This window comes from Moschus berezovskii, chromosome 5 (genome assembly GCF_049115385.1).
Source record: "Moschus berezovskii isolate FMDL1 chromosome 5, NW_MosBer_1.0, whole genome shotgun sequence".
Classification (NCBI taxonomy): domain Eukaryota; kingdom Metazoa; phylum Chordata; class Mammalia; order Artiodactyla; family Moschidae; genus Moschus; species Moschus berezovskii.
This window is the reverse complement of record NC_142464.1, coordinates 4590963-4615331: the sequence shown is the minus strand read 5'-3', so window position 1 is coordinate 4615331 and position 24369 is coordinate 4590963. Positions and strand designations below refer to the sequence as shown.

Here is a 24369-nt window from a genome sequence, read left to right as displayed (position 1 = left end):
TCTGTGTTGTCGGTTGTGATCTCTTCATTTTCATTTCTAATTTTATTGATTTTGTTCTTCCTCCTTTGTTTCTTGATGAGTCTGGCTAGTGGTTTGTCAATTTAATTTACCTTCTCAAAGAACCAGCTTTTGGCTTTGTTGATTTTTGCTATGGTCTCTTTTGTTTCTTTTGCATTTATCTCTGCCCTAATTTTTACGATTTCTTTTCTTGTACTAACCCTGGGGTTCTTCATTTCTTCCTTTTCTAGTTGCTTTAGATGTAGAGTTAGGTTATTCAGTTGACTTTTTTCTTGTTTCTTGACGTGTGCCTCTATTACTGTGAACTTCCCCCTTAGCACTGCTTTTGCAGTGTCCCAGAGGTTTGAAGTTGTTGTGTTTTCATTTTCATTCATTTATATGCATATTTTGATTTCTCTTTTGATTTTTTCTATTATTTGTTCATTATTCAGCAGCGTGTTGTTCAGCCTCCATATGTTGGCATTTTTAATAGTTTTTCTCCCGTAATTGAGATCTACTCTTACTGCATTGTGGTCAGAAAAGATGCTTGGAATGATTTCAATTTTTTTGAATTTATCAAGGCTAGATTTATGGTCCAGGATGTGATCTATCCTGGAAAAGGTTCCGTGTGTGCTTGAGAAAAAGATGAAATTCATTGTTTTGGGGTGAAATGTCCTATAGAGACCTATTAGGTCTAACTGGTCTATTGTATCATTTAAAGTTTGTGTTTCCTTGTTAATTTTCTGTTTAGTTGATCTATCCATAGATGTAAGTGGGGTATTAAAGTCTCCCACTATTATTGTGTTATTGTTAATTTCCCCTTTCATACTTGATAGTAATTGTCTTACATTTTGTGGTGTTCCTATGTTGGGTGCATAAATATTTATAATTGTTACATCTTCTTCTTGGATTGATCCTTTGATCATTATGTAGTTTCCTTCTTTGTCTCTTTTCACAGTCTTTGTTTTTAAATCTATTTTATCTGATGTGAGTATTGTAACTCCTGCTTTCTTTTGGTCTAAATTTGTGTGGAATATCTTCCTCCAGCCCTTCACTTTCAGTCTGTATGTGTCCCTCGTTTTGAGGTAGGTCTCTTGTAGACAACATATATGGGGGTCTTGTTTTTGTATCCATTCAGGCAACCTTTGTCTTTGGTTGGGGCATTGAACCCATTTATGTTTAAGGTGATTATTGATAAGTATGATCCCGTTGCCATTTTCTTTATTGTTTTGGATTCTAGTTCATATACCCTTTCTTTGTTTCCTGTCTAGAGAAGATCCTTTAGTATTTGTTGGAGAGCTGGTTTGGTGATGCTGAATTCTCTCAGCTTTTGCTTGTCTGTAAAGCTTTTGATTTCTCCTTCATATTTGAATGAGATCCTTGCTGGGTATAGTAATCTGGGCTGTAAGTTACTTTCTTTCATCACTTTAAGTATGTCTTGCCATTCCCTCCTGGCCTGAAGGGTTTCTGCTGAGAGATCAGCGGTTATCCTTATGGGGATCAACTTGTGTGGTATTTGTTGTTTTTCCCTTGCTGCTTTTAATATTTGTTCAAAGACATAAAGATGGCTAACAAACACATGAAAAAATGCTCAACATCCCTCATAATCAGAGAAATGCAAATCAAAACCACAATGAGATACCATTTCACACCAGTCAGAATGGCTGCTTTCCAAAAGTCTACATGCAATAAATGCTGGTGAGGGTGTGGAGAAAAGGGAACCCTCTTACACTGTTGGTGGGAATGCAAACTACTACAGCCACTATGGAGAACACTGTGGAGATTCCTCAAAAAACTGGAAATAGAACTACCATATGATCCAGCAATTGCACTCCTGGGCATACACATGGAGGAAACCAGAATTGAAAGAAACACATGTACTCCAATTTTCATCGCTGCACTGTTTATAATAGCCAGGACATGGAAGCAACCTAGATGTCCATCTGCAGATGAATGGATAAGAAAGCTTTGGTACATATACACAATGGAATATTTTTCAGCCATCAAAAAGAATGCATTTGAATCAGTTTTAATGAGGTGGATGAAATTGGAGCCTATTATACAGAGTGAAGTAAGCCAGAAAGAAAAACACCAATACAGTATACTAACACATATATATGGAATTTAGAAAGATGGTAACATTAACCCTGTATACGACACTGGAAAAGCGACATAGGTATATAAAACAGTCTTTGGGACTCTATGGGAGAGGGTGAGGTGGGATGATTGGAGAGAACGACATTGCAGCACATATATTATCATATGTGAAATGAATCACCAGTCCAGATTCGACACATGATACAGGATGCTTGGGGATGGTGCATGGGGATGACCTGGAGGGAGGATATGGGGAAGAGGGAAGTGGGAGGGGCTTTCAAGAAAGGGATCACATGTACACCCGGAGCAGATTCGTCTCAATATATGGTGAAACCAACCAATATATTAATGTAAGGCAATTTGCCTCCAATAAAATAAATTAAAAAAAAATAAAATCCAAGATTTGGACTCTGGGAAAGACCTTCTGAAAAACGCAAATGACACATCCCAAGCTGGGAGACAACATTTTACAGACACAGAACTTTGGCAGGATTTGGCTCCTAATACACAAACGACATGAACACAAACGAGCCTGAAGGAGAGGTCTGAACGGACACAAAGCGAAGGTAGGGACACGGAGAGTACACTGAATGATGCCCAGCACTGAGGGCCTTAGAAACACGGTCTAGCTGGACTCCCCGAGCCCCATGGGTCCCTGAACTAGGCCTCTTCTACCTGGAGGCTCAGAGAGATGGACAGTGAGGAAGGGGAAGAGAAATCTTTGGCATTTCTAACACTCAGAGCAAATGCTTTGAAGGAGAAGTCAAGGAACAACCCCACCGACAGTGACATACCGAGAAAAACAATAGCTAGGAGTCCATCTAACCCAGGAAGGAAGTCCCTCGTCTCATAACTGCAAGAGATGGATGAAAGAAAGTGAAGCCCACAAATCCAATGGAAAATAAGCTGTGCTCACGGAGCAGAAGAATTCCTCCTGGTAAGATGATGTCAGTTCCCCACCCCCCTTATCCCCACCGTGGGTCAATCCAGAGGTTCCACACTATTCCTCTCAAAATACCAACTCCTGCTCTCAGGACATTATAACCAAAGAATTCCAAAATGTCTATGGAAACACAAAGGAGACAAAAGGGTCAATGCGATCTGCAGCAAAGCCATGAAATGGACATAGCAGGCTGCCTGATAGCCAATTTGATTATCACACCAGGATAACAGGACAGCATGGTACTGGGAAGAAACGAAACACGCAGAACCAGATCCATGGAATGGAATTGAGGGTCCAGAACTAAACCCAAGCTTCGATGGTCAATTCATTGACGCCAAAGGAGGGGAGGCGATGAGAATGGGAACAAGAGCCTCTTCAACGAAAGGACGTGGGAAATGGAGATGGTTCCATGTAAACAATCACATTGGCTTTTGGTCTCAGAACATGTCAGATTCAGTGAAACACATCAACACAAAGCCTGAAGTGATGAAACTCCTGGAAATAAGCAGGGGCCTTAGGGTCCTCCTTGTCAGGGATTTCTCAACATGTGTGTGTGGGCGGGAAGCAAAATTGGGTCTCTTCAATTCAAGGAAACAGGAAACCAAGGGACACCCACCAGCTTCCATCCACTTGAACAGCTTGGCAACAGAAAAGCTAAGCATTCACAAATCAAAATGGTAACAAACTGAACACACAAGCATATTTGCAAGCAGAATATTGGAGAAGGGGTTATTATGTAAGAGAATGAGAACTCACATCACTAAGTCTCCCAGAACAAACCCCAGACCTAACCCTTCCCCTAACACCAACTCCAACCCCAAACCTTTACCTCACTCAAAATGAAACCCTAAAGCCTCAGCCTAGGCCAAAAATATACATGCGTACATGCCTTCACAGGCATGCGAGCATCCACAGGAGAGACACAGAGTGGAAGAGACAGACTGAATTAGGAAAGGTCAAGAAAGAGAGGAAACGAGGGAGAGAGACTGAACAATGCAGAGAGGAAATGAGTCGATTTCACAGAATTTGCATGAATCTCTCTTGAGGTTGGAAACAGCGACAGTGAATATTCCCCTGCCAGGGGGTAAATGACCCACGATGATGAGACTCAAAGACAAGATTGCGGGCAGCCACTGTTGGGGCAGACTCCCCCAACCCTCGAGGCTGAGTGGGACATTTGAGTAGGACAGGGAAGGTTGATATCAGAGGGGGGGATGTGTGAATATGACCTTCCGGTCCTCCCAAATCGGGGGCCATAAATAGGCAGGAACGGGACTGCCTTTTCCCAGGTCCCAGAGCAAATTCAGGCCTGATTCTGCCCATTGTATGCTATGTCAGCCCTGTGTGGAATCCATCCTTTGGGAAGTCTGTGTCCAAGCTCCAAGTGAAAGCAGCCCAAATTTTGAACAGGCACTGGAGCTCCTCGTAGGCTGAAAGACCTAGTCAGGAGACAGGAGATTGTGACCCACTCTGCAGATGGAGAGACGGGAAACCCTGTGGGGCACATGGCTTGCCCAGGGCCACAACACTTCTGAGAAGAAGGAGCCTGTTCTGAAAGGAGCTGTGTCCTCAGAACTCAGGCCCTGGCTGCACCCAGATCTCCCCAAGGCTGTGGCATGGGCTCTGTGGGTGTCACTGTGCCTGCACGTGGCCTAAGGGCATGGGGAAACAGCCAGAAAACCAGAAGTTCTGTTTGGGAGCTTTGTGGAAGGGACCTCAGCCACGAACCAGGAAATGATGTCACTTCCTGGCAACAGAACCCAACAGAACCCGCAACCTGTGTATCCAGGCCTGGCCAGCAGAGAGGAGACCCTGGCCAGATCACTAGCTGTGAAGATATTCTGCTGTTTGCCCCTGCCCAGAGGACGGGGTCTCAGGCTAGCTAACAGGCAGAATGCGTGGGAACGCGGTTGACACTGGCTCAGGGCCCCCGCCGAGAGACCTCTGGCCCTTTGCTGAAGGAAAAGAAAGGTAACAGGGGAGCCCCAGACTGGGTCCGGCCACCTCTCCTGTCCCACACGGGGAAGCCTGAGGCCTTTCCCTCTGTGTGGATGGGAGTTTCTTGGGGTGTGTCTGCCTCAAGCAAGCCCAGCCGCATTTCAGTCAGGAGCCCATGTGCTTCTTGTGTCCACACCCCAGAGGAGAGCAGGCTGTGTGGCATGGGGAGTGTCCGGGCAGAGCCAGATGCCCAGGCTGACCTCATGCCCTCAGGGGATTCTCCATCCTCCCGGGTGGGTATCTGAGCAGACACTCGTGTCTCTGGTCTTTCTTGGAGCAGAAGGGCAGGCAGGCAGAAGCAGTAGCCATCCTTGCCAAGCTAACCTCAGAAATATCGAAGCAGGGCTGGCTGATGGTCACTGACATTGCAGACCGTCCCACCCGAGGTGGCCTCTGAGGGGCACACCCCATACACCTCCCAAAGGGAGGTTTCAGAGCACCAGCCCCCTGTTCGGGAGGCCCAGTGCAGGCTCCAGGTGAGGGTGGCCATGGAGGGCTCAGCCCAACTGGCGATGAAGAGGAAGTGGGCAAGGTCTGCTGTCCAGACTCCACCCAGCACACACCCTGGGACCCAGTCTCAGGCTGCCACGGAGCTCAGCACAGTCGGCTCTGATGCAGAACTCCGAGAAGCCCTGCCTCGGAGGCAGCAGGAAGACCTGGAGCCCAGCACGGAAGAGCACAGAGGTGAGTTGGCTGGGGCTACTAACTGTGAGTGTGGGGAGGCGGTGCTGAGCAACACAGGGAGGTGTCCCCCAGAGCTGGGGCTGGGCCTGGAACGAAGGCTAGCCTCACACCACCCATCCTGGAGACTGCAGAGAAGACTCTGATGCTGGGCCTTCTTAGAAAATCTCTAGGAAGCTTTCGTGCCCACTTAGGCACATGGCAAGCCTGGCCTGTGGCAAACTTTTCTTCCCCCACAGCTCTAGCTCTGGCCGTCAAACTCAGCCAGCCTCCATGTCTAAGACCTGTCCCTACGGAGGTGGGAGCTCCTGGTGCAGGACTCACGGATCCACTGAGGGGAGATCGAGACCTGAGACGTCCCCTCCCAATGACACGGGACCAGCCGGGTATTGGCCACCACCCTCAGCACATCAGATCTCTGTGCCTGCACAACACCCAGCGCCAGGCCAAGATGTCCCACCCCGCCTTCGAGAAACTCCACCTCCATGTGCACTTGCACCTGCTCAGGCTTTGGCGGCAGAAACCGAGTCAGGGCCTGAGTGACCAACTTAGGAGCAGAAGCCTTCCCTGCCTCTTACCAAGGACTCAGACTCCCACCATGACTATCCAACACTTGAAGGGAGAACAGGACCCTGCTCTGGATAGAAGCCCAGAACCCTTTGGCAACCACATCATCCAGGGGCGCAGTTGGGTCTGCAGCCTCCATCCCTGTGTGTCCCCCGTGGACGCCGTCTACTCCCTCCACACCCAGGGGAGATTGATTTTCCTCCCCCAGAGCTCATTTTCATCAGGCTCCTAGGCATCTTTCTTCTCATCTTTTATGTCTTTTATGTCTTTCTGTATATTTTGCTCGCAAGTGTGTGTCAATAAGTTTTCCTTCCTTCGGAATATGGAGGCCTTTACAATGCTGTGTAAGCGTCACCGCTGTCTACATTCAGACACCCTCATTCTATCCCCCCCACTTCGCAGCAAAGCCTGGATTCATGGCAAGCATTCCCCGTTCCTCTCTCCCCCGCCTCTCAACATTGAGTCCACTTCTCTCTGCATTTCTTCCCATCCTTTCGGGGTTCCCAATCAACGCTATTCACTGAAATGATAGGAAACTGGATTTTGCTCTTATTGAAGGCGAAAGTTATAGTCTCTAAGTATCGTTAGAGTCTTGGCATCCCTGTGAATTCTACAGTCCATGGAATTCTCTAGGCCAGAATCTTGGGTGGGTAGCTTTTCCCTTCTCCAGAGGATTGTTCTGACTTCCCACATATTGGAAGACCAAAGTGTGAAGTAGCCTTTGGGGATCTGAAAGGACTTGTAGGTCCTTTTATAATGTTATCTTCCAAATGAAGCCCTCTCGGCTAATATGCTCAGAATCTCCAGGTAGGCAGTGCTGTTGTAAGTGGGACAGCTCAGGCACAAGGGAAAGTCTGAGTTCTTCTGCCGGCACAAACAAACTCACAAGAATAAACCAGGCAGGAGAAATGGAAAGATATACCCACACCAACAAAGGAACAAGTGTTCCTGAGAACACAAGGCCAGAGAAAGACCCACCATCCTTGTGGTCCCCACATGCTTGAGAAAATCAGTGATCAGGAATTAAAAAGAAGAAACATGTGCAGGTCCAATGAGAGGCAATGCACATGGCTAGTGTAGCTCAGAGATGTCCTGACTCTTCGCATGGTCACATGGGCAAAGGGAAACACAGTGCAGGTGGCGGTGGTCATCATCTCACAGCTAGGTGTACAGGATGATGACAACCAGCCTTCGGGATCCAAAGAGGGAGCGGAGGGCCTAGCAGAGCCCATAGACATCTCTCTCACTCTCTGGCAGAAGAGATTGCCGGACCAATCAAAGTCCCACAGTAGCATCACTTAATGATCAATGCCAACCCTCAAGGTGAATTCCACTTACTTCTGGCACGGTTTCTCCTGTCCTCTTAGATGTTCACCTGTAGCGATCCAAAGCTGCAGACCTGCTGGACGCCTGTGGAGTAGAACCTCACTTCAGCTGCTCACACAGACAAGGGCACACAAGGATGCCTGTGGCCTCTGGCTCACAGATGGAAGATCAAAGCCCTGTCAACCTGAACTGGGGACCAGTGTTGAAAGGGAGGACGCACCCGACTCCCCTTTCACTGGACACAGCGTCCCTGATGCTAGAGCTGCTGAATCCATTCAACTGTGGAAATTCATGCTGAAAAACACCCATCTTTCCGACAAGGTCTCTAAAAGGGTTTACGAACAACGCATTTGGAAACCAGAGGGGATGACATGCATGTCCATGAAAATTGACACCTCTCAACAAATGCATTTCAAATGATTCCTAGACATATGTACCATGCAAAACGGTTCATAAATCCAGAAGTAAATGGAGCATACATTAGACATGAACTCTGAGTCTTTACACACAATACAGAAAGGCACTACACAAAGAGTAACCAGAGAACACAGTGAACTTTGTCAAATCCAAGATTAGGACTCTGGGAAAGACCGTCTGAAAAACGCATAAGGCACCTCCCATGCTGGGAGACAACTCTTTGCATACACAGAGTTTAGGCAAGATTTGGCTCCTAATATGCAAACGACATGAACACAAACTAGCCTGAAGGAGAAGTCTGAAGGGACACCAGGCGAAGGAAGGGACACAGAGAGTATACCGAATGATGCCCAGCACTGAGGTCCTGAGAAACACTGTCTAGCTGCACTCCCCAAGCCCCGTGGGATCCTGGACTAGGCCTCTTCCACCTGGAGGCTCAGAGAGATGGACAGTGAGCAAGGGGAAGAGAAATCCTCAGCATTTCTAACACTCACAGCAAACGCTTAGAAGGAGAAGGCAAGTATCAACCCCACCGACAGTAAATTCCCTGAAAGGCAATAATTAAGAATCCATCTAACCCAGGAGGGGTGCCCCTCTTCTCAGAGAACGGCAAGAGATGGATGAAAGAAGGTGAAGGCCACCAATCCAATGGAAAATAAGCTGTGCTCATGGATCAGAAGAATTACTCATGATAAGATGATGTTACTTCCCCCTTCCCCGGACCCACACCGTGGGGAAATCCAGAGGTTCCACGCTATTCCTCTCAAAATAAAAACGGCTGCTCTCAGGGCATAAAAACCAAAGAATTCCTAAATGTCTATGGAAACACTATGGTGTCAAAAGAGTCAATGCAATCTGCCGCAAAAACCTGAAATGTATATAGCAGGCTGCTGATAGCCAATTAGATTATCACACTAGGATCATCAGGACAGCATGGTACTGGGAAGAAATCAAACATGCAGAACCAGATCCATGGAATGGAATTGAGGGTCCAGACATAAACCCAAACTTCTATGGTCAATTCCTCGATGCCAAAGGAGGGGAGGCGATTATAATGGGAATAAGAGTCTGTGCAACGAAAGACCGTGGAAATTGCAGATGGTTCCACCTGAACAATTACGTTGGCTTTTGGTCTCAGAACACGTCAGATTCAGTGAAACACATCAAAGCAAAGCCTGAAGTGAAGAAACTCCTGGAAAAAAGCACAGGACATAGGCTTTTAATGTCAGGGACTTCTCAACATATGTGGGTGGAAAAGCAAAGTAGGGTCTCTTCAAGTCAAGGAAACAGGAAACGAAAGGACACCCACGAGTTTCCGTCCACTTGAACAGCTTTGCAACAGAAAACCTAAGCATTCACAAATCAAAATGGTAACAAACTGAACACAAAAGTATATTTGCAAACAGAATATCGGAGAAGGGGTTCCTACGTAAAAGAGACTGAGAACTCACACAACTAAGTCTCCCAGAAAAAAACCCAGACCTATCCCTTCCCCTAACACCAACTCCAACCCGATACCATTATCTCACTCGACACGAAACCATAAAGACTCACCGTAGGTCAACACTATACATGTTTACATGCATTCACAGACATGCGAGCATCCAAAGGAGAGACACAGAAAGGAAGATACAGAATGAATTTGGAAAGATCAAGAAAGAGACGGAACGAGGGAGAAAGACTGAACAATATAGAGAGGAAATGAGTCAATTTCACAGAACTTGCATGAATCTCTCTTGAGGATGGAAACAATGACAGTGCCTATTCCCCCTGTAAGGGGGAAAATGACCCAAGTTGATGAGTCTCAAAGACAAGGATTCGGGAAACCACTGTTTGGGCAGCCTCCCCCAGGCCTCGAGGCTGAGTGGGACACTTGAATAGGACGAGGAAGGTTGATATCAGAGGTCGCAATTTGTGAATATGATTTTCCGGTCCTCCCAATGCAGGGGTCAAGAAATAGGCAGAAAGGGGACTGACTTTTCCCAGGTCCCAGAGCCCATCCAGGACTGATTCTGCCCCATTCTGTGCTAGGTCAGCCCTGTGTTGAATCCGTCCTTTGGGAAGTCTCAGTGTCTAAGTTCCATGTGATAGCAGCCGAAAGTCTGAACAGGCACTGGAGCTGTTTGTAGGATGACAGACCTAGGGAGGAGATGGAAGAGTGACCCCCACTCTGCAGATGGAGAGACTGGGGAAACCAAGGGGGGCACATGTCTTGCCCAGGACCACATCACTTCTGAGAACAGGGAACCTGGGCTGAAAGCAGCTGTGTCCTCAGAGCTCAGGCCCTGGCTGCACCCAGGTCTCCCAAAGGCTGTGGGGTGGGCTGAATGTGTTTCACTGTGCCTGCACGTGGCATAAGGGCATGGGAGAACAGCCAGAAACCCAGAGGTTCCCTTGGGGAACTTTGTGGAAGGGACCTAGGCCACGAACAAGGAAATGATGTCATTTCCTGGCAACAGAACCCACAACCCGTGTATCTAGGCCTCCTCAGCGGAGAGGAGCCCCCAGCCAGATCGCTTGCTGTCAAGATATTCTGCTGTTTGCCCCTGCCCAGAGGCCGGGTCCTCAGGCGAGCTCACAGGCAGAGAGCGTGGGAAGGCCGTCGACCCTGGCCCAGGGCCCCTCCGAGAGTCCTCTGGCCCTTTGCCCGAAGGAACAGAAAGGTAACAGGGGAGCCCCAGGCCGGGTCCTCCCACCTCTCCCGTCCCAACTGTGGAAGCCTGAGGCCTTTCGCTGTGTGTGGATGGGGGTTTCTCAGGCTGTGTCTGCCTCAAACAAGCCCAGCCACAGGTGGGTTAGGAGCCCGTGGACCGCTTGTGTCCACCGCCCAGGGGAGAGCACGCTTGGTGGCATGGTGAGCGTCCAGGCAGAGCCGTGTGCCCAGGCTGACCTCAAGCCCTTGGCGGGGGGTCTCCATCCTCCCTGGTGGGTATCTGAGCAGGCATTCATCTCTGTTCTTTCTGGGAGCAGAAGGGCAGACGGGCAGAAACATTAGACATCCTGGCCAGGCTCAGCTCAGAAATATCGAAGCAGGGCTGGCTGATGGTCACTATCATTGCATAGCGACCCACCCGAGGTGGCCTCTGAGGGGCACACCCCATGCACATCCCAGAGGTAGGGTTCAGAGCACCACCCCGTTACCAGGAGGCCCAATGCAGGTTCCAGGTGAGCATGGCCAAGGAGGGCTCAGCCCAACTGGCAATGAAGAGGAGGCAGGCAAGTCCTGCTGTGAGAAACCACCCAGCTCACAAACCGGGGCCCCGTCTAAGGCTGTCACGGAGCTCAGCATAGCTGGCTCTGACACAGAGCTCCAAGAAGCCCTGCCTCAGAGGCAACAGTAGGACCTGGAGCCCAGAACGGCAGAGCTCAGAAGTGAGGCGGCTGGGCTTCTGCATGTGAGTGTGGGGAGGTGGTGCTTAGCCACACATGGAGGAGTCCTACAGAGCTGGGGCTGGACCTGGACCAAAGGCTGGCCTCAAACTACCCATCTTGGAGACTGCAGAGAATATTCCGATGCTAGGCCTTCTTAGCGAATCTCTAGGAAGCTTTCGTGCCCACTTAGGCACATGGCAAGGCTGGCCTGTGGCAAACTTTTCTTCTCCCCCAGCTCTACCTCTGGCCGTCAAACTCAGCCAGCCTCCACGTCTAAGACTTGTCCCTACAGAGGTGGGAACTCCAAGTGCAGGACCCAGGGATACACTGAGGGGAGATGGAGACCTGAGACGTCCCCACCCAAAGATACGGGGCCAGCTATGTACTGGCCAGCACCCTCAGCACATCGGATCTCTGCATGCATGACGCCCAGCCCCAGGCCCTGATGTCGCACCGCGCCTTCCAGAGCCTCTACCTCCACCGGCACTTGCACCTGCTCGGGCTTTGGCGGCAGGACTAAAGTCAGGGCCTGATTGACCACCTGCACAGAGGGAGCCTGTCCTGGCTCCTGCCCAGGACTCAGATGCCCACCATGACTGTTCAACCCCTGCAGGGAGAACAGGCCCCTGTTCTGGACAGAGGCCCAGAGCCCGTTCGGCAAATACCTTATCCAGGGGTGCAGTTGGCTCTGCAGCCACCATCCCTGTGTGTTCCCCATGGACGCATTCCAATTCCTCCCCACCCAGGGGAGATTGACTTCCCTTCACCTGAGCTCATTTTCATCAGGCTTCTAGGCATCTTTCTTCTCATCTTTTATGTCTTTTATGGCTTTGTGTATATTTTTCTCACAAGTGTGTGTCAATAAATTTTCCTTCCTTGATGCCATTGGGAATATGGAGGCCTTCAATGCTGTGTAAGGATCACCACTGTCTACATTCGGACACCCTCATTCTCCCCCCTCCCCAACTTCACAGCAAAGCCTGGATTCATAGCAAGCACTGCCCGTTCCTCTCTCCCCCGGCTGACAACATTGAGTCTATTTCTTTCTTCACTTCTTCCCATTCTTTCGGGGTCCCCAATCAATGCCAATCACTGAAAAGATAGGAAACTTTATTTTGGTCTGACTGAAGGTGAAAGTTATAGTCTCTCAGTATCGTTCGAGTCTTGGCATTCCCATGAATTCTACAGTCCATGGAATTCTCTAGGCCAGAATCCTGGAGTTGGTAGCTTTTCCCTTCTCCAGGCAATTGTTCTGACTCCCTATATGTTGGAAGACCAAACTGGATTATTCTGGTTTCTATTTCATTTGAAGTAGCCTTTGGGTATCTGAAAGGACCATGTAGGTCCTTTCAAGAAGTCATCTGCCTAACGAAGCCCTCTCGGCAAATGTGCTCAGAATCTGCATGGTAGGCAGTGCTGTTTCAGTGGGAAACTGCAGGCATAAGGGAGAGTCTGAGTACTTCCACCGGCACAAACAAGGGCTGACCTAGCACAGAATGGGGCAGAATCAGGCCTAGATGGGCTCTGGGACCTGGGAAAAGGCAGTCCCCTTCCTGCCTATTTCTTGACCCCCTCATTGGGAGGACCGGAAATGTCACATTCAGCCATCACTTCCTCTGATATCAACTTTCATCCTCCTGCTCAAGTGTCCCACTCATCTTCGAGGGGTGGGGGAGGCTGCCGCAAAAGTGTCTCCCCGCATCCTTGTCTTTGAGCCTCATCAACTTGGGTCATTTTCCCCTTTGCAGGGGGAATAGGCATTGTCATTGTTTCATAACTCAAGAGAGATTCATGTACATTTTGTGGAATCGACTCATTTCCTCTCTCCATTGTTCAGTCTCTCGCCCTCCTTCTGTCTTCCTTGAGCTTTCCAAATTCAGTCTGTCTCTTCCTTTCTGTGTCTCTGCTGTGGATGCTCGCGTGCCTGTGAATGAATGTAAGCATGTATATTGTTGACCTAGAGTGAGGCTTCAAGGTTTCCTTTCCAGTGAGGTAAAGGTTTGGGGATGGAGTTGAGGTTAGGGGAAGGGATAGGTCTGGGGTTTGTTCTGTGAGACTTAGTCGTGTGAGTTCTTGTCTTTTTTACTTAGGAATCCCTTCTTCTATATTCTGCTTGCAAATATTCCATTGTGTTCAGTTTGTTACCGTTTTGATTTGTGAATGCTAAGCTTTTCTGTTTCAAAGCTGTTCAAGTGGATGGAAGCTAGTTGATGTTGTTTGGTTTCCTGTTTCCTTGACTTGAAGAGACGCAATTTTGCTTCCGCCACCACACACATGTCGTGAAGTCCCTGACATTAAGGAACCTATGGCCCGAGCTTATTTCCAGGAGTTTCATCACTTCAGGCTTTGCGTTGATGTGTTTCACTGAATCTGAGGTGTTATGAGACCAAAAGCCAATGTGATTATTCAGATGCAACCATCTCCAATACCCACAGCTTTTCGTTGCAGAGGCTCTTGTTCCCATTCATATCGCCTCCCCTCCTTTGGCATCATTGAAGTGACTATAGAAGCTTGGGGTTATTTCTGGACCCTCAATTCCATTCCATGGATCTGGTTCTTCATGTTTGTACCATGCTTTCCTGATGATCCTAGTGTGATAGTCTAATTGGCTATCAGGCAGCCTGCTATGTACATTTCAGGGCTTTGTGGCAGATTGCATTGACTATTTTGACTCCTTTCTGTTTCCATAGACATTTTGGAATTCTTTGGTTATAATGCCCTGAGAACAGCCTTTGGTATTTTGAGAGAAATAGCATGCAACCTCTGGATTGCCCCACGGTGGGGGTTGGGGGGATGGGGAAGTGACATCATCTTACCAGGAGGGATTCTTCTGATCCGGGAGCACAGCTTATTTTCCATTGGATTGGTGGGCTTCACCTTCTTTCATCCATCTCTTGCAGTTCTCTGAGAAGAGGGGCTTCCCTCCTGGGTTAGATGGACTCCAAGCTATTGCCTTTCAGGAAATGTCACTGTCGGTGGGGTGGATCCTTGCCTTCTCCTTCTAAGCGTTTGCTGTAAATGTTAGAAATGCCAAGGATTTCTCTTCCCTTTCTTCACTGTCCATCTCTCTGAGCCTCCAGGTAGAACAGGCCTAGTCCAGGGTCCACAGGGGCTCGGGGAGTGCAGCTAGATCATGTTTCTCAGGTGCTCAGTGCTGGGCATCATTCGGTGTACTCTCCAGGTCCCTTCCTTCGCCTGCTGTCCCTTCAGACCTCTCCCTCAGGCTCCTTTGTGTTCATCTCACTTGTGTATTAGAAGCTAAATCTGCCTAAGCTCTGTGTATGCAAACAGTTGTCTCTCAGCTTGGGATGTGTCGTTTGCTTTTTACAGACCATTTTTCCCAGAGTCCAATTCTTGGTTAGACAAGTTCACTGTGTTCCCTGGTTACTCTTTGTGTAGTGTCTTTCTGTATTGTGTGTGAAGACACAGAGCTCATGTCTAATGTCTGCTTCATTTCCTTCTAGTTTTGTAAACCATTTTCCATGGAACGTATGTCTAGGAATCATTTGAAGTGCATTTGTTGAGAGGTGTCAAGTTTCCGTGGACATGCATGTAATCCCCTCTGGGTTCCAAATTCGTTGCTCCTAAACTTTTTAGGAGAATTTCTTGGAAAGATGGGTGTTTTTCAGCTTGCGTTTTCACAGTTGAATGGATTCAGCAGCTCTAGCAGATGGGGTGCTGACTCCAATGAAGGGAGTCGGGTGCGGCCTCCCTTTTAGCACAAATACCCAGGTCGGATTGTCAGGGGGCAGATCTTCCATCTGTGAGCCACAGGCCACTGGCATCCTTGTGTGCCCTTGGCTGTGTGAGCATCTGAAGGGAGTTTCGTCTCAGCAGGCGCCCAGCAGGCCTGTGGCTTCAGACTGCCAGAGGTAAGCATCTCAGAAGACAGGAGCCACTGTGCCAGAAGTGGAGTGGGATCCACCCTGAGGGTGGGCACTGATAGTCAATAGATGCCCCTATGGGACTTTGATGGGTCCAGCACACTCTTCTCCCAGATAGCGAGAGAGATGTCTATGGGCTCTGTTAGGCCCTCCACTCCCTCTTGTGGTCCCGAAGGCTGGTTGTCACCATGATGAGCACCTAGTTCTAGATGATGACCACTGCCACCTGCATTGTGTTTCCTTTTGACCGCATGTCCACGCAAAGCGTCAGGCTGTCTCTGAGCTACACTAGCCATGTCCATTGCCTCTCATTGGACCTGCATATGTTTGTTCTGTTTCCTTCCCAATCATACATTTTCTCGAGCATGTGGGGACCACAAGGATGGTGGGTCTTTTTCTGGCCTTGTGTTCTGAGGAAGAGTTTTCCCTTTGTTGGTGTGGATTTATCTTTCCATTTCTCCTGCCTGGTTTATTGTTGTGAGTTTGTTTGAGCCGGGAGAAGATCTCAGCATTTCCTTGTGTCTGAGGTGTCCCACTTACAACAGCACTGCCTACCTGGAGATTCTGAGCAGTTATCGAGAGGGCTTCGATGGGCTGATGACATCTTGAAAGGACCTACACTGTCCTTTCATATACCCAAAGGCTCCTTCAAATGACATAGAAACCAGAATTCTCCAGTTTGGTCTTCCAATATGTGGGGACTCAGAACAATCCCCCGGAGAAGGGAAAAGCTACCCACTCCAGGATTCTGGCCTAGAGAATTCCATGCACTGTAGAATTCATGGGTATGTCAAGACTCTAACAATATTGAGAGACTATAACGTTCACCTTCACTCACAGGAAAATCCAGTTTCCTTTCATTTCAGTGATTGCATTGATTGGGGACCCCGAAAGGATGGGAAGAAATGCAGAAAGAAGTAGACTCAATGATGTCAGGCGGGGGAGAGAGGAATGGGCAGTGCTTGCCATGAATCCAGGCTTTGTTGGGAAGTGGGTGGGGGGATAGAGTGAGGGTGTCCGAGTGTAGACAGTGGTGATGCTTACACAGCATTGTGAAGGCCTATATATTCCTAAATGGCATCAAGGAAGGAAAATTTATTGACACACACTTGTGAGCAAAATATACAGAAAGCCATAAAAGACATAAAAGATGAGAAGAAAGATGCCTAGGAGCCTGATGAAAATCAGCTCAGGGGAAAGGAAGTCAGTCTCCCCTGGGTGGGGAGGGAGTGGACGGCATCCACAGGGAACACACAGGGATGGAGCCTGAAGAGCCAAACGCGCCACTGGACGAGGTGTTTGCTGAACGGGCTCTGGGTCTCTGTCCAGAGCAGGGGCCTTTTCTCCCTGCAGGGGTGGGACCGTCATGGTGGGTGTCTGAGTCCTTGGCAGGAGCCAGGGCAGGCTGCCCTTTTGCAGGTGGTCACTCAGACCTTGACTCAGGTTCTGCCACCAACGCCCGAGCAGGTGTAAGTGCACATTGAGGTGGAGGATCTGGAAACGGGGTGGGACATCGGGTCCTGGGGCTATGGGTCGGGCAGGCACAGAGATCCGATGTGCTGAGTGTGCCTGCCAATACCCGGTTGGCCACATGTCTTTGGGAGGGTACGTCTCAGGTCTCTAACCCCCCTCAGTGGATCCCTGGGTCCTGCACCTGGAGCTCCCACCTCCGTAGGGACAGGTGTTGGAGGTGGAGGCTCGCTGAGTTTGACGGCCGGAGCTAGAGCTGGGGGAGAAGAAAAGTTTGCCACAGGCCAGCATTGCCATGTGCCTAAGTGGGCAAGAAAGTTTCCTAGAGATTCGCTAAGAAGGCCCAGGATCGGAGTCTTCTCTGCAGTCTCCAAGATGGGTGGTGTGAGGCTAGCCTTTGGTCCAGGCCCAGCCCCAGCTCTGGGGGACTCCTACCTGTGTGGCTCAGCACCGAATCCCTACACTCATGTTCAGCAGTCCCAGCCGCCTCACGTCTGTGTTATGCCGTTCTGGGTTTCAGGTCCTCCTGCTACCTCAGGTGCAGGGCTTCTCAGAGTTCTGGGTCAGGGCCGGCTTTGCAGAGCTCTGTGGCAGCCTGAGACTGGGCCCCTGGGTGCATGCTGAGTGGTGTCTGGGTAGCAGGCCTTGCCCGCTCTGTCTTCATCTTCAGTTGGGCTGAGCCCTCATTGGCCACGCTCACTTGGAGCCAGCACTGGGCCTCCCGGGCAGGGGCTAGTGCTCTGAGCCCTCCTTCTGGGAGGTGGATGGGGTGTGCCCCTCAGAGGCCAACTCGGGTGGGACGCTCTGCAATGATAGTGACCATCAGCCAGCCCTGCTTCGATATTTCTGGGCTGAGGCTGGCCAGGATGGCTGCTGCCTCTGCCTGTCTTGCCTTCTGCTCACAGATAGAGCAAAGACAAAGATCTGCTCAGCTACCCACCCGGGAGGACAGAGACACCCCTGAGGGTGTGAGGTCAGCCTGGGCACGTGGCTCTGCCTGGACACTCCCCATGCCACCCAGCCTTCTCTCCCCTGGGGTGTGGACACAAGCGACCCATGGTCTCCTGACCCACATGCGGTTGGGCTTGCTTGAGGCAGACACACCCCGAAAAACCCCCACCCACACACAGCGAAAGGCCTCAGGGTTCCCCGGGTGGGACAGGAGAGGTGGCCGGATCTGGCCTGGGGATCCCGTGTTACCTTTCTGTTCCTTCGGGCAAAGGGCCAGAGGACTCTCGGTGGGGGGGTGCTGAGCCAGTGTCAACCGCGTGCCCACACAGTCTGCCTGTGAGCTCGCCTGAGGTCCCGGCATCATCTGGGCAAGGGCAAGCAGCAGAACATCTTGACAGCAAATGATCTGGCTGGGGGCTCCTCTCCGCTGGGGGGGACTGGATACCCGGTTTGTGGGTTCTGTTGGGTTCTGTTGCCAGGAAGAGACATCATTTCCTGGTTCGTGGTCGAGGTCCCTTCCACAAAGCTCCCCAAGGAAACCTCTGGGTTTCTGGCTGTTCCCCCACGTCCTTAGACCACATGCAGGCACAGTGAAACCACACAGCTCACCCCACAGCATTGGGGAGACCTGGGTGCAGCCAGGGCCTGAGCTCTGAGGACACAGATGTTTTCAGCCCAGGACCTTCTTCTCAGAAATAATGTGGCCCTGGGCAAGGCATGTGCTCCGCTGGGTGACACAGTCTCTTGATCTTCAGAGTGAGGAACACTCTCCCATCTGCTGCCTAGGTTTGTCAGCCTACGAACAACTCCAGTTCCTGTTCATACTTTGGGCCTCTTTCACATGGAGTTTGGACACTGAGACTTCCCAAAGGACAGATTTCACACAGGGCTGACCTAGCACAGAATGGGGCAGAATCAGGCCTGGATGGGCTCTGGGACCTGGGAAAAGGCAGTCTGCTTCCTGCCTATTTCTTGACGCCCGCATTGGGAGGACCGGAAGGTCATATTCAGACATCGCCCCCTCTGTTATCAACCTTCCTTGTCCTACTCAAGTGTCCCACTCAGCCTCGAGGAGTGGGGGAGTCTGCCCAAACAGTGGCTCCCCGCATCCTTGTCTTTGAATCTCATCATCTTGTGTCATTTTATCACTTGCAGGGGAAATACGCACTGTCAATGTTTCCAACCTCAAGAGAGATTCATGCAAATTCTGTGAAATCGACTCATTTCCTCTCTTTCTGGTTCAGTCTCTCTTCCCCGTTCCGTTTCTTTCTTGACCTTTCCAAATTCAGTCTGTCTTCCTCTCTGTTTCTCTCCTGTGGATGCTTGAATGCATGTGAATGTATGTAAGCATGTAAACTGTTGACCTAGGGTGAGGCTTTAGTGTTTCGTGTAGAGTGAGTTTAAGGTTTGGGGTTGGAATTGGTGTTAGGGGAAGGGCTAGATCTGGGGTTTGTTCTGGGAGACTTAGTGGTGTGAGTTCTCAGTCTCTTTTACGTAGGAACCCTTCTCCGATATTCTGATTGCTAATATTCTTTTTTGTTCAGTTTGTTACCATTTTGATTAGCAAATTCTTAGCTTTTCTGTTGCAAAGCTGTTCAAGTGGATGGAAGCTGGTGGGTGTCCTTTGGTTTACTGTTTCCTTGACTTGAAGAGACCCAATTTTCTTCCACCCCCACACACATGTTGAGAAGTCCCTGACATTAAGGCGCCTATGGCCCATGCTTATTTCCAAGAGTTTCATCACTTCAGGTTTTGCATTGATGTGTTTCACTGAATCTGACGTGTTCTGAGACCAAAAGCCAATGTGATTGTTTAGATGGAACCATCTCCAATTCCCATGGCCTTTCCTTGCAGAGGTTCTTTTTCCCATTCGTATCACCTCCCCTCCTTTGGCGTCGAGGAATTGACCGTAGAAGCTTGGGTTTACGTCTGGAACCTCAAATCCATTCCATGGATCTGGTTCTGCGTGTTTGATTTCTTCCCAGTACTATGCTGTCCTGATGATCCTTGTCTGAGGGTCTAATTGGCTATCAGTCAGCCTGCTATGTCCATTCCAGAGCTTTACGGCAGATTGCATTGACTCTTTTGAGTTCTTTGTGTTCCCATAGACATTTTGGATTCTTTGGTTATAATGCCCTGAGAAAAGCCGTTGGTATTTTGAGAGAAATAGAGTGGATCCTCTGGATTCCCCCACGGTGGGGGTGCGGGGGAGGGGGAATTGATATCATCTTACCAGGAGGAATTCTTCTGATCCTTGAGCACAGCTATTTTCCATTGGATTTGTGGGATTCACCTTCTTTTATCCATCTCTTGCAGTTCTCAGAGAAGAGGGGCTCCCCTCCTGGTTTAGATGGACTCCTAGCTATTGCCTTTCAGGGAATGAAACTGTCGGTGGGGTTGATAATTGCCGTCTTCTAAGCGTTTGCTGTGAGTGTTATAAATGCCAAGTATTTCTCTTCCCCTTCCTCACTGTCCATCTCTCTGAGCCTCCAGGTAGAACAGGCCTAGTCCAGGGTCCCACCGGCCTCGGGGAGTGCACCTAGACCCTGTGGATCAGACCCTCAGTTCTGGGCATCATTTGGTCTACTCTCTTCGCCTTTGGCGTCCCTTTCTTCGCCTGGTGTCCCTTCAGACCTCCCCTTCAGGCTCCTTTGTGTTCATGTCATTTGTGTATTAACAGCCAAATCCTGCCTAAGCTCAGTGTATGCATACAGGGTCCTGCCACCTATCCCATCCCACTCGGGGAAGCCTGAGGTATTTCCCTGTGTGTGGAAGGGGTTTTCTCGGCGTGTGTCTGACTCAAGCAAGCCCAGCTGCATGTGGGTTTTGAGCCCTTTGACTGCTTGTGTCCAAACCCCAGCGGAGGGCAGGCTGCCTGTCATGGGGAGCGTCCAGTCAGAGCTGGTGGACCAGGCTGACCTCATGCCCTCAGGTGTGTCTCCGTGCTCCTGGGTGGGTATCTCAGCATATCTTTGTCGCTGCTCCTTCTGGGAGCAGAAGGGCAGACGGGCAGAAGCAGCAGCCATACTGGCCAGTCTCAGCTCACAAATATCAAAGCAGGGCTGGCTGATGGTCTCTATCATTGCAGAGCAACCCACCCGAGGTGGCCCCTGAGGGGCACACCCCATTCACCTCCAAGAGGGAGGGCTTAGAACACCAGCCCCCTGCCCGGGAGGCCCAGTCCAGGCTCCAGGTGAGCGTGGCCACGGAGGGCTCAGCCCAACTGGCAATGAAGACGGAGCAGGCCAGGCCTGCTACACAGACACCACCCAGCACGCACCCCGGGGCCCAGTCTCAGGCTGCCACGGAACTCAGCAGAGCCTGCCCTGACCCAGAGCTCTGAGAAGTCCTGCCTTGGAGGTAGCAGTAGGACCTGGAACCCAGGAGGGCAGAGCAAATAGATGAGGCGTTTGTGGCTGCTGCATGTGAGTGTGGGGAGGTAGTGCTGAACCACACAGGGAGGTGTCCCCCAGAGCTGGGGCTGGTCCGGGACCAATGCCTGGCCTCACACCACACATGTTGGAGACTGCAGAGAAGACTCCGATGCTAGGCCTTCTTATAGAATCTCTAGGAAGCTTTCGTACCCACTTAGGCACATGGCAAGGCTGTCCTGTGGCAAACTCTTCTTCTCCACCAGCTCTAGCTCTGACCGTCAAACTCAGCCAGCCTCCAAGTCCAAAACGAGTCCCTACAGAGGTTGGAGCTCCAGGTGCAGCACCCAGGGATCCACTGAGGGGAGATTGAGACCTGAGACGTCCCCTCCCAAAGAAATGGGGCGAGCCGGGTACTGGCTAGCACCGTTAGCACATCCGAACTCTGTGCCTGCACGAACCAGAGCCCCAGGCTCCGATGTCCTACCCCGTTTTCCAGAACCTCCACCTCCACGTGAACTTACACCTGCTCAGGCTTTGGTGGCAGAACCCGAGTCAGGGCCTGAGTGACCACCTGCAGAGGGGCAGCCTGCCGTGTCTCCTGCCAAGGACTCAGACGCCCAACATGCCTGTCCCACCCCTGCAGGGAGAACAGGCCCATGCTCTGGACAGAGATCCAGAGCCCTTTCATCAAAAACCTCGTCCAGGGACGCGGTTGACTCTGCAGCCTCCATCCCTGCGTGTTGTCCTTGGCAGCCGTCCACTCGCTCCCCACCCAGGGGACTTCCCTTCCCCTGAGCTGATTTTCATCAGGCTCCCAGGCATCTTTCTTTTCATCTTTTACGTCTTTTATGGCTTTCTGTATATTTTGCTCGCAACTGTGTGTCAATAAATTTTCCTTCCTTGATGCCATTTGGGAATATGGAGGCCTTGACAATGCTGTGTAAACATCACCACTGTCTACATTTGGACACCCTCATTCTATCCCCCCCAGTTCCCAGCAAAGCCTGGATTCATGGCAAGCACTCCCCGTTTTTCTTTCCCCGCCTGACAACATTGAGCCTACTTCTCTCTGCATTTCTTCCCATCCTTTCGAGGTCCCCAATCAATGCCAATCACTGAAATAAAAGGAAACTGTATTTTGCTCTGACTGAAGCCGAAAGTTATAGTCTCTCGGCATTGTTAGAGTCTTGGCATCCCCATGAATTCTAAAATCCATGCAATTCTCTAGGTCAGAATCCTGGAGTCGGTAGCTTTTCCCTTCTCAGTGGATTGTTCTGACTCCCCACATATTGGAAGACCAAACTGGAGAATTCTGGTCCCTTTGTCATTTGACGTAGCCTTTGGGTATCTGAAAGTACCATGTAGGTCTTTTCAAGATGTTATCTGCCAAACGAAGCTCTCTCGGCAAATGTGCTCAGAATATGCAGGTAGGCAATGCTATTGTAAGTGGGACACCTCAGGCACAAGGGAAATGTTAAGTTCTTCCGCTGGCACAAACAAACTCACAACAATAAACCAGGCAGGAGAAATGGAATGATAAACCCAAACCAACAAAGGGAGAAGTGTTTCACAGAACACAAGGTGAGATCCACCATCCTCGTAGTCCTCACATGCTCGAAAAAATCAGTGATCGGGAATGAAACAGAAGTAACATGTGCAACTCCAATGTGAGGAAATGCACATGGCTAGTGTAGCTCAGAGATGGCCTGATGCTTCGCATGGACACGCGGGCAAAGGGAAACACAGTGCAGGTGGCGGTTCTCATAATCTCAGAGCTAGGTGCTCAAGTTGGTGTCAACCAGCCTTTGGGACCACAAGAGGGAATGGAGGGCCAGCAGAGCCCATAGACATCTGTCTCGCTCTCTGCCAGAAGAATGTGCTGGACCCATCAAAGCCCCACTGGAACATCTCTTGGCGATCAGTGCCCACCCTCAAGGTGGATCCCATTCCACTTCTTGCACGGTTGATCCTGTCTTCTGAGATGCTCACCTCTGGTGGTCCAAAGCCACAGGCTTGCTTGGTGCCTGGGCAGACGAAACTCCCTTAAGCCGCTCACACGTCCAAGGGCACACAAGGATGCCTGTGTCTTCAGGCTCAATGATGGAAGATCAGAGCCCTCTCAACCAGACTTGGGGATCAGTGCTGAAAGGGAGGCCGCACTTTACTCCCCCTTTCACTGGACAAAGTGTTCTTGTTTCTAGAGCTGCTGAATCCATTAAACTGTGGAAATGCAAGCTGAAAAACACCCATTTTTCCGAGAAGGTCTCCAAAAGAGTTTAGGAGTGACACATTGGAAACCAGAGGGTATGACATGAATGTCCATGGAAAATTAACACCTCTCAACAAATGCACTTCAAATAAGTCCTAGACATACGTTCCATGCAAAATGGTTCACAAATCCAGAAGGAAATGGAGCAGACATTAGACATGAGCTCTGAGTTTTCACACACAATACCAAAAGGCACTACACAAAGAGTAACCAGGGAACACAGTGAACTTTGTCAAATCCAAGATTTGGGCTCTGGGAAAGACCGTCTGAAAAACACAAACAACATATCCCAAGCGGGAAGACAACTGTTTGCATACACGGAACGTAGGCAGAATTTGGCTCCTAATACACAAACGACATGAACACAAGCTTGAAGGAGAGGTCTGCAGGGAAACCAGGCGAAGGAAGGGACATGGAGAGTATATCGAATGATGCCCAACTATGAAGGCCTGAGAAACACGGTCTAGCTGCCCTCCCCAATAGCCGTGGGACCCTAGACTAGGCCTGTTCAAACTGGAGGCTCAGAGAGATGGACAGTAAGGAAGGGGAAGAGAAGTCGTTGGCATTTCTAATACTAACAGCAAATGCTTAGAAGGAGACGGCAGGTATCAACCCCATCGACAGTGACATTTCCTGAAAGCCAATAGCTAGGGGTCCATCTAACCCAGGAGGGAAGCCCCTCTTCTAAAAGAACTGAAAGAGATGGATGAAAGAAGGAGAAGCCCACCAATCCAATGGAAAATAAACTGTGCTCCAGTATCAGAAGAATTTCTCCTGGTAAGAAAATGTCACTTCCCCCTGCCCCCGACCCCCAACTTGGGGCAGTCCAGAGGTCGCATGCTATTCCTCTCAAAATACCAATGGCTACACAAATACAAAGGATTATTAGAGAATACTATCAGCAATTATATGGCAATAAAATGAATAACCTGGAAGAAATTGAAAAATTCCAAGAAAAATACAACTTTACAAAACTGAAGCAGGAAGAAATAGAAAATCTGAATAGAGCCATAACAAGCTCCG

At 49.8% G+C, this 24369-nt stretch overlaps 1 protein-coding gene across 1 annotated transcript in view; it reads left to right on the top strand.

Annotated features, from left to right (window-relative positions):
• Positions 1 to 4771: 4771 nt before the first annotated feature.
• LOC148777777 (uncharacterized) overlaps positions 4772 to 24369 on the top strand; it is a 35053-nt gene continuing 15455 nt past the window's right edge. The window contains exons 1-2 of the mRNA XM_088836651.1: positions 4772 to 4826; positions 10508 to 10689. Of these exons, the coding sequence (XP_088692777.1) occupies positions 4772 to 4826; positions 10508 to 10689 (237 nt within the window). The remainder of the gene's footprint in view (positions 4827 to 10507; positions 10690 to 24369) is intronic.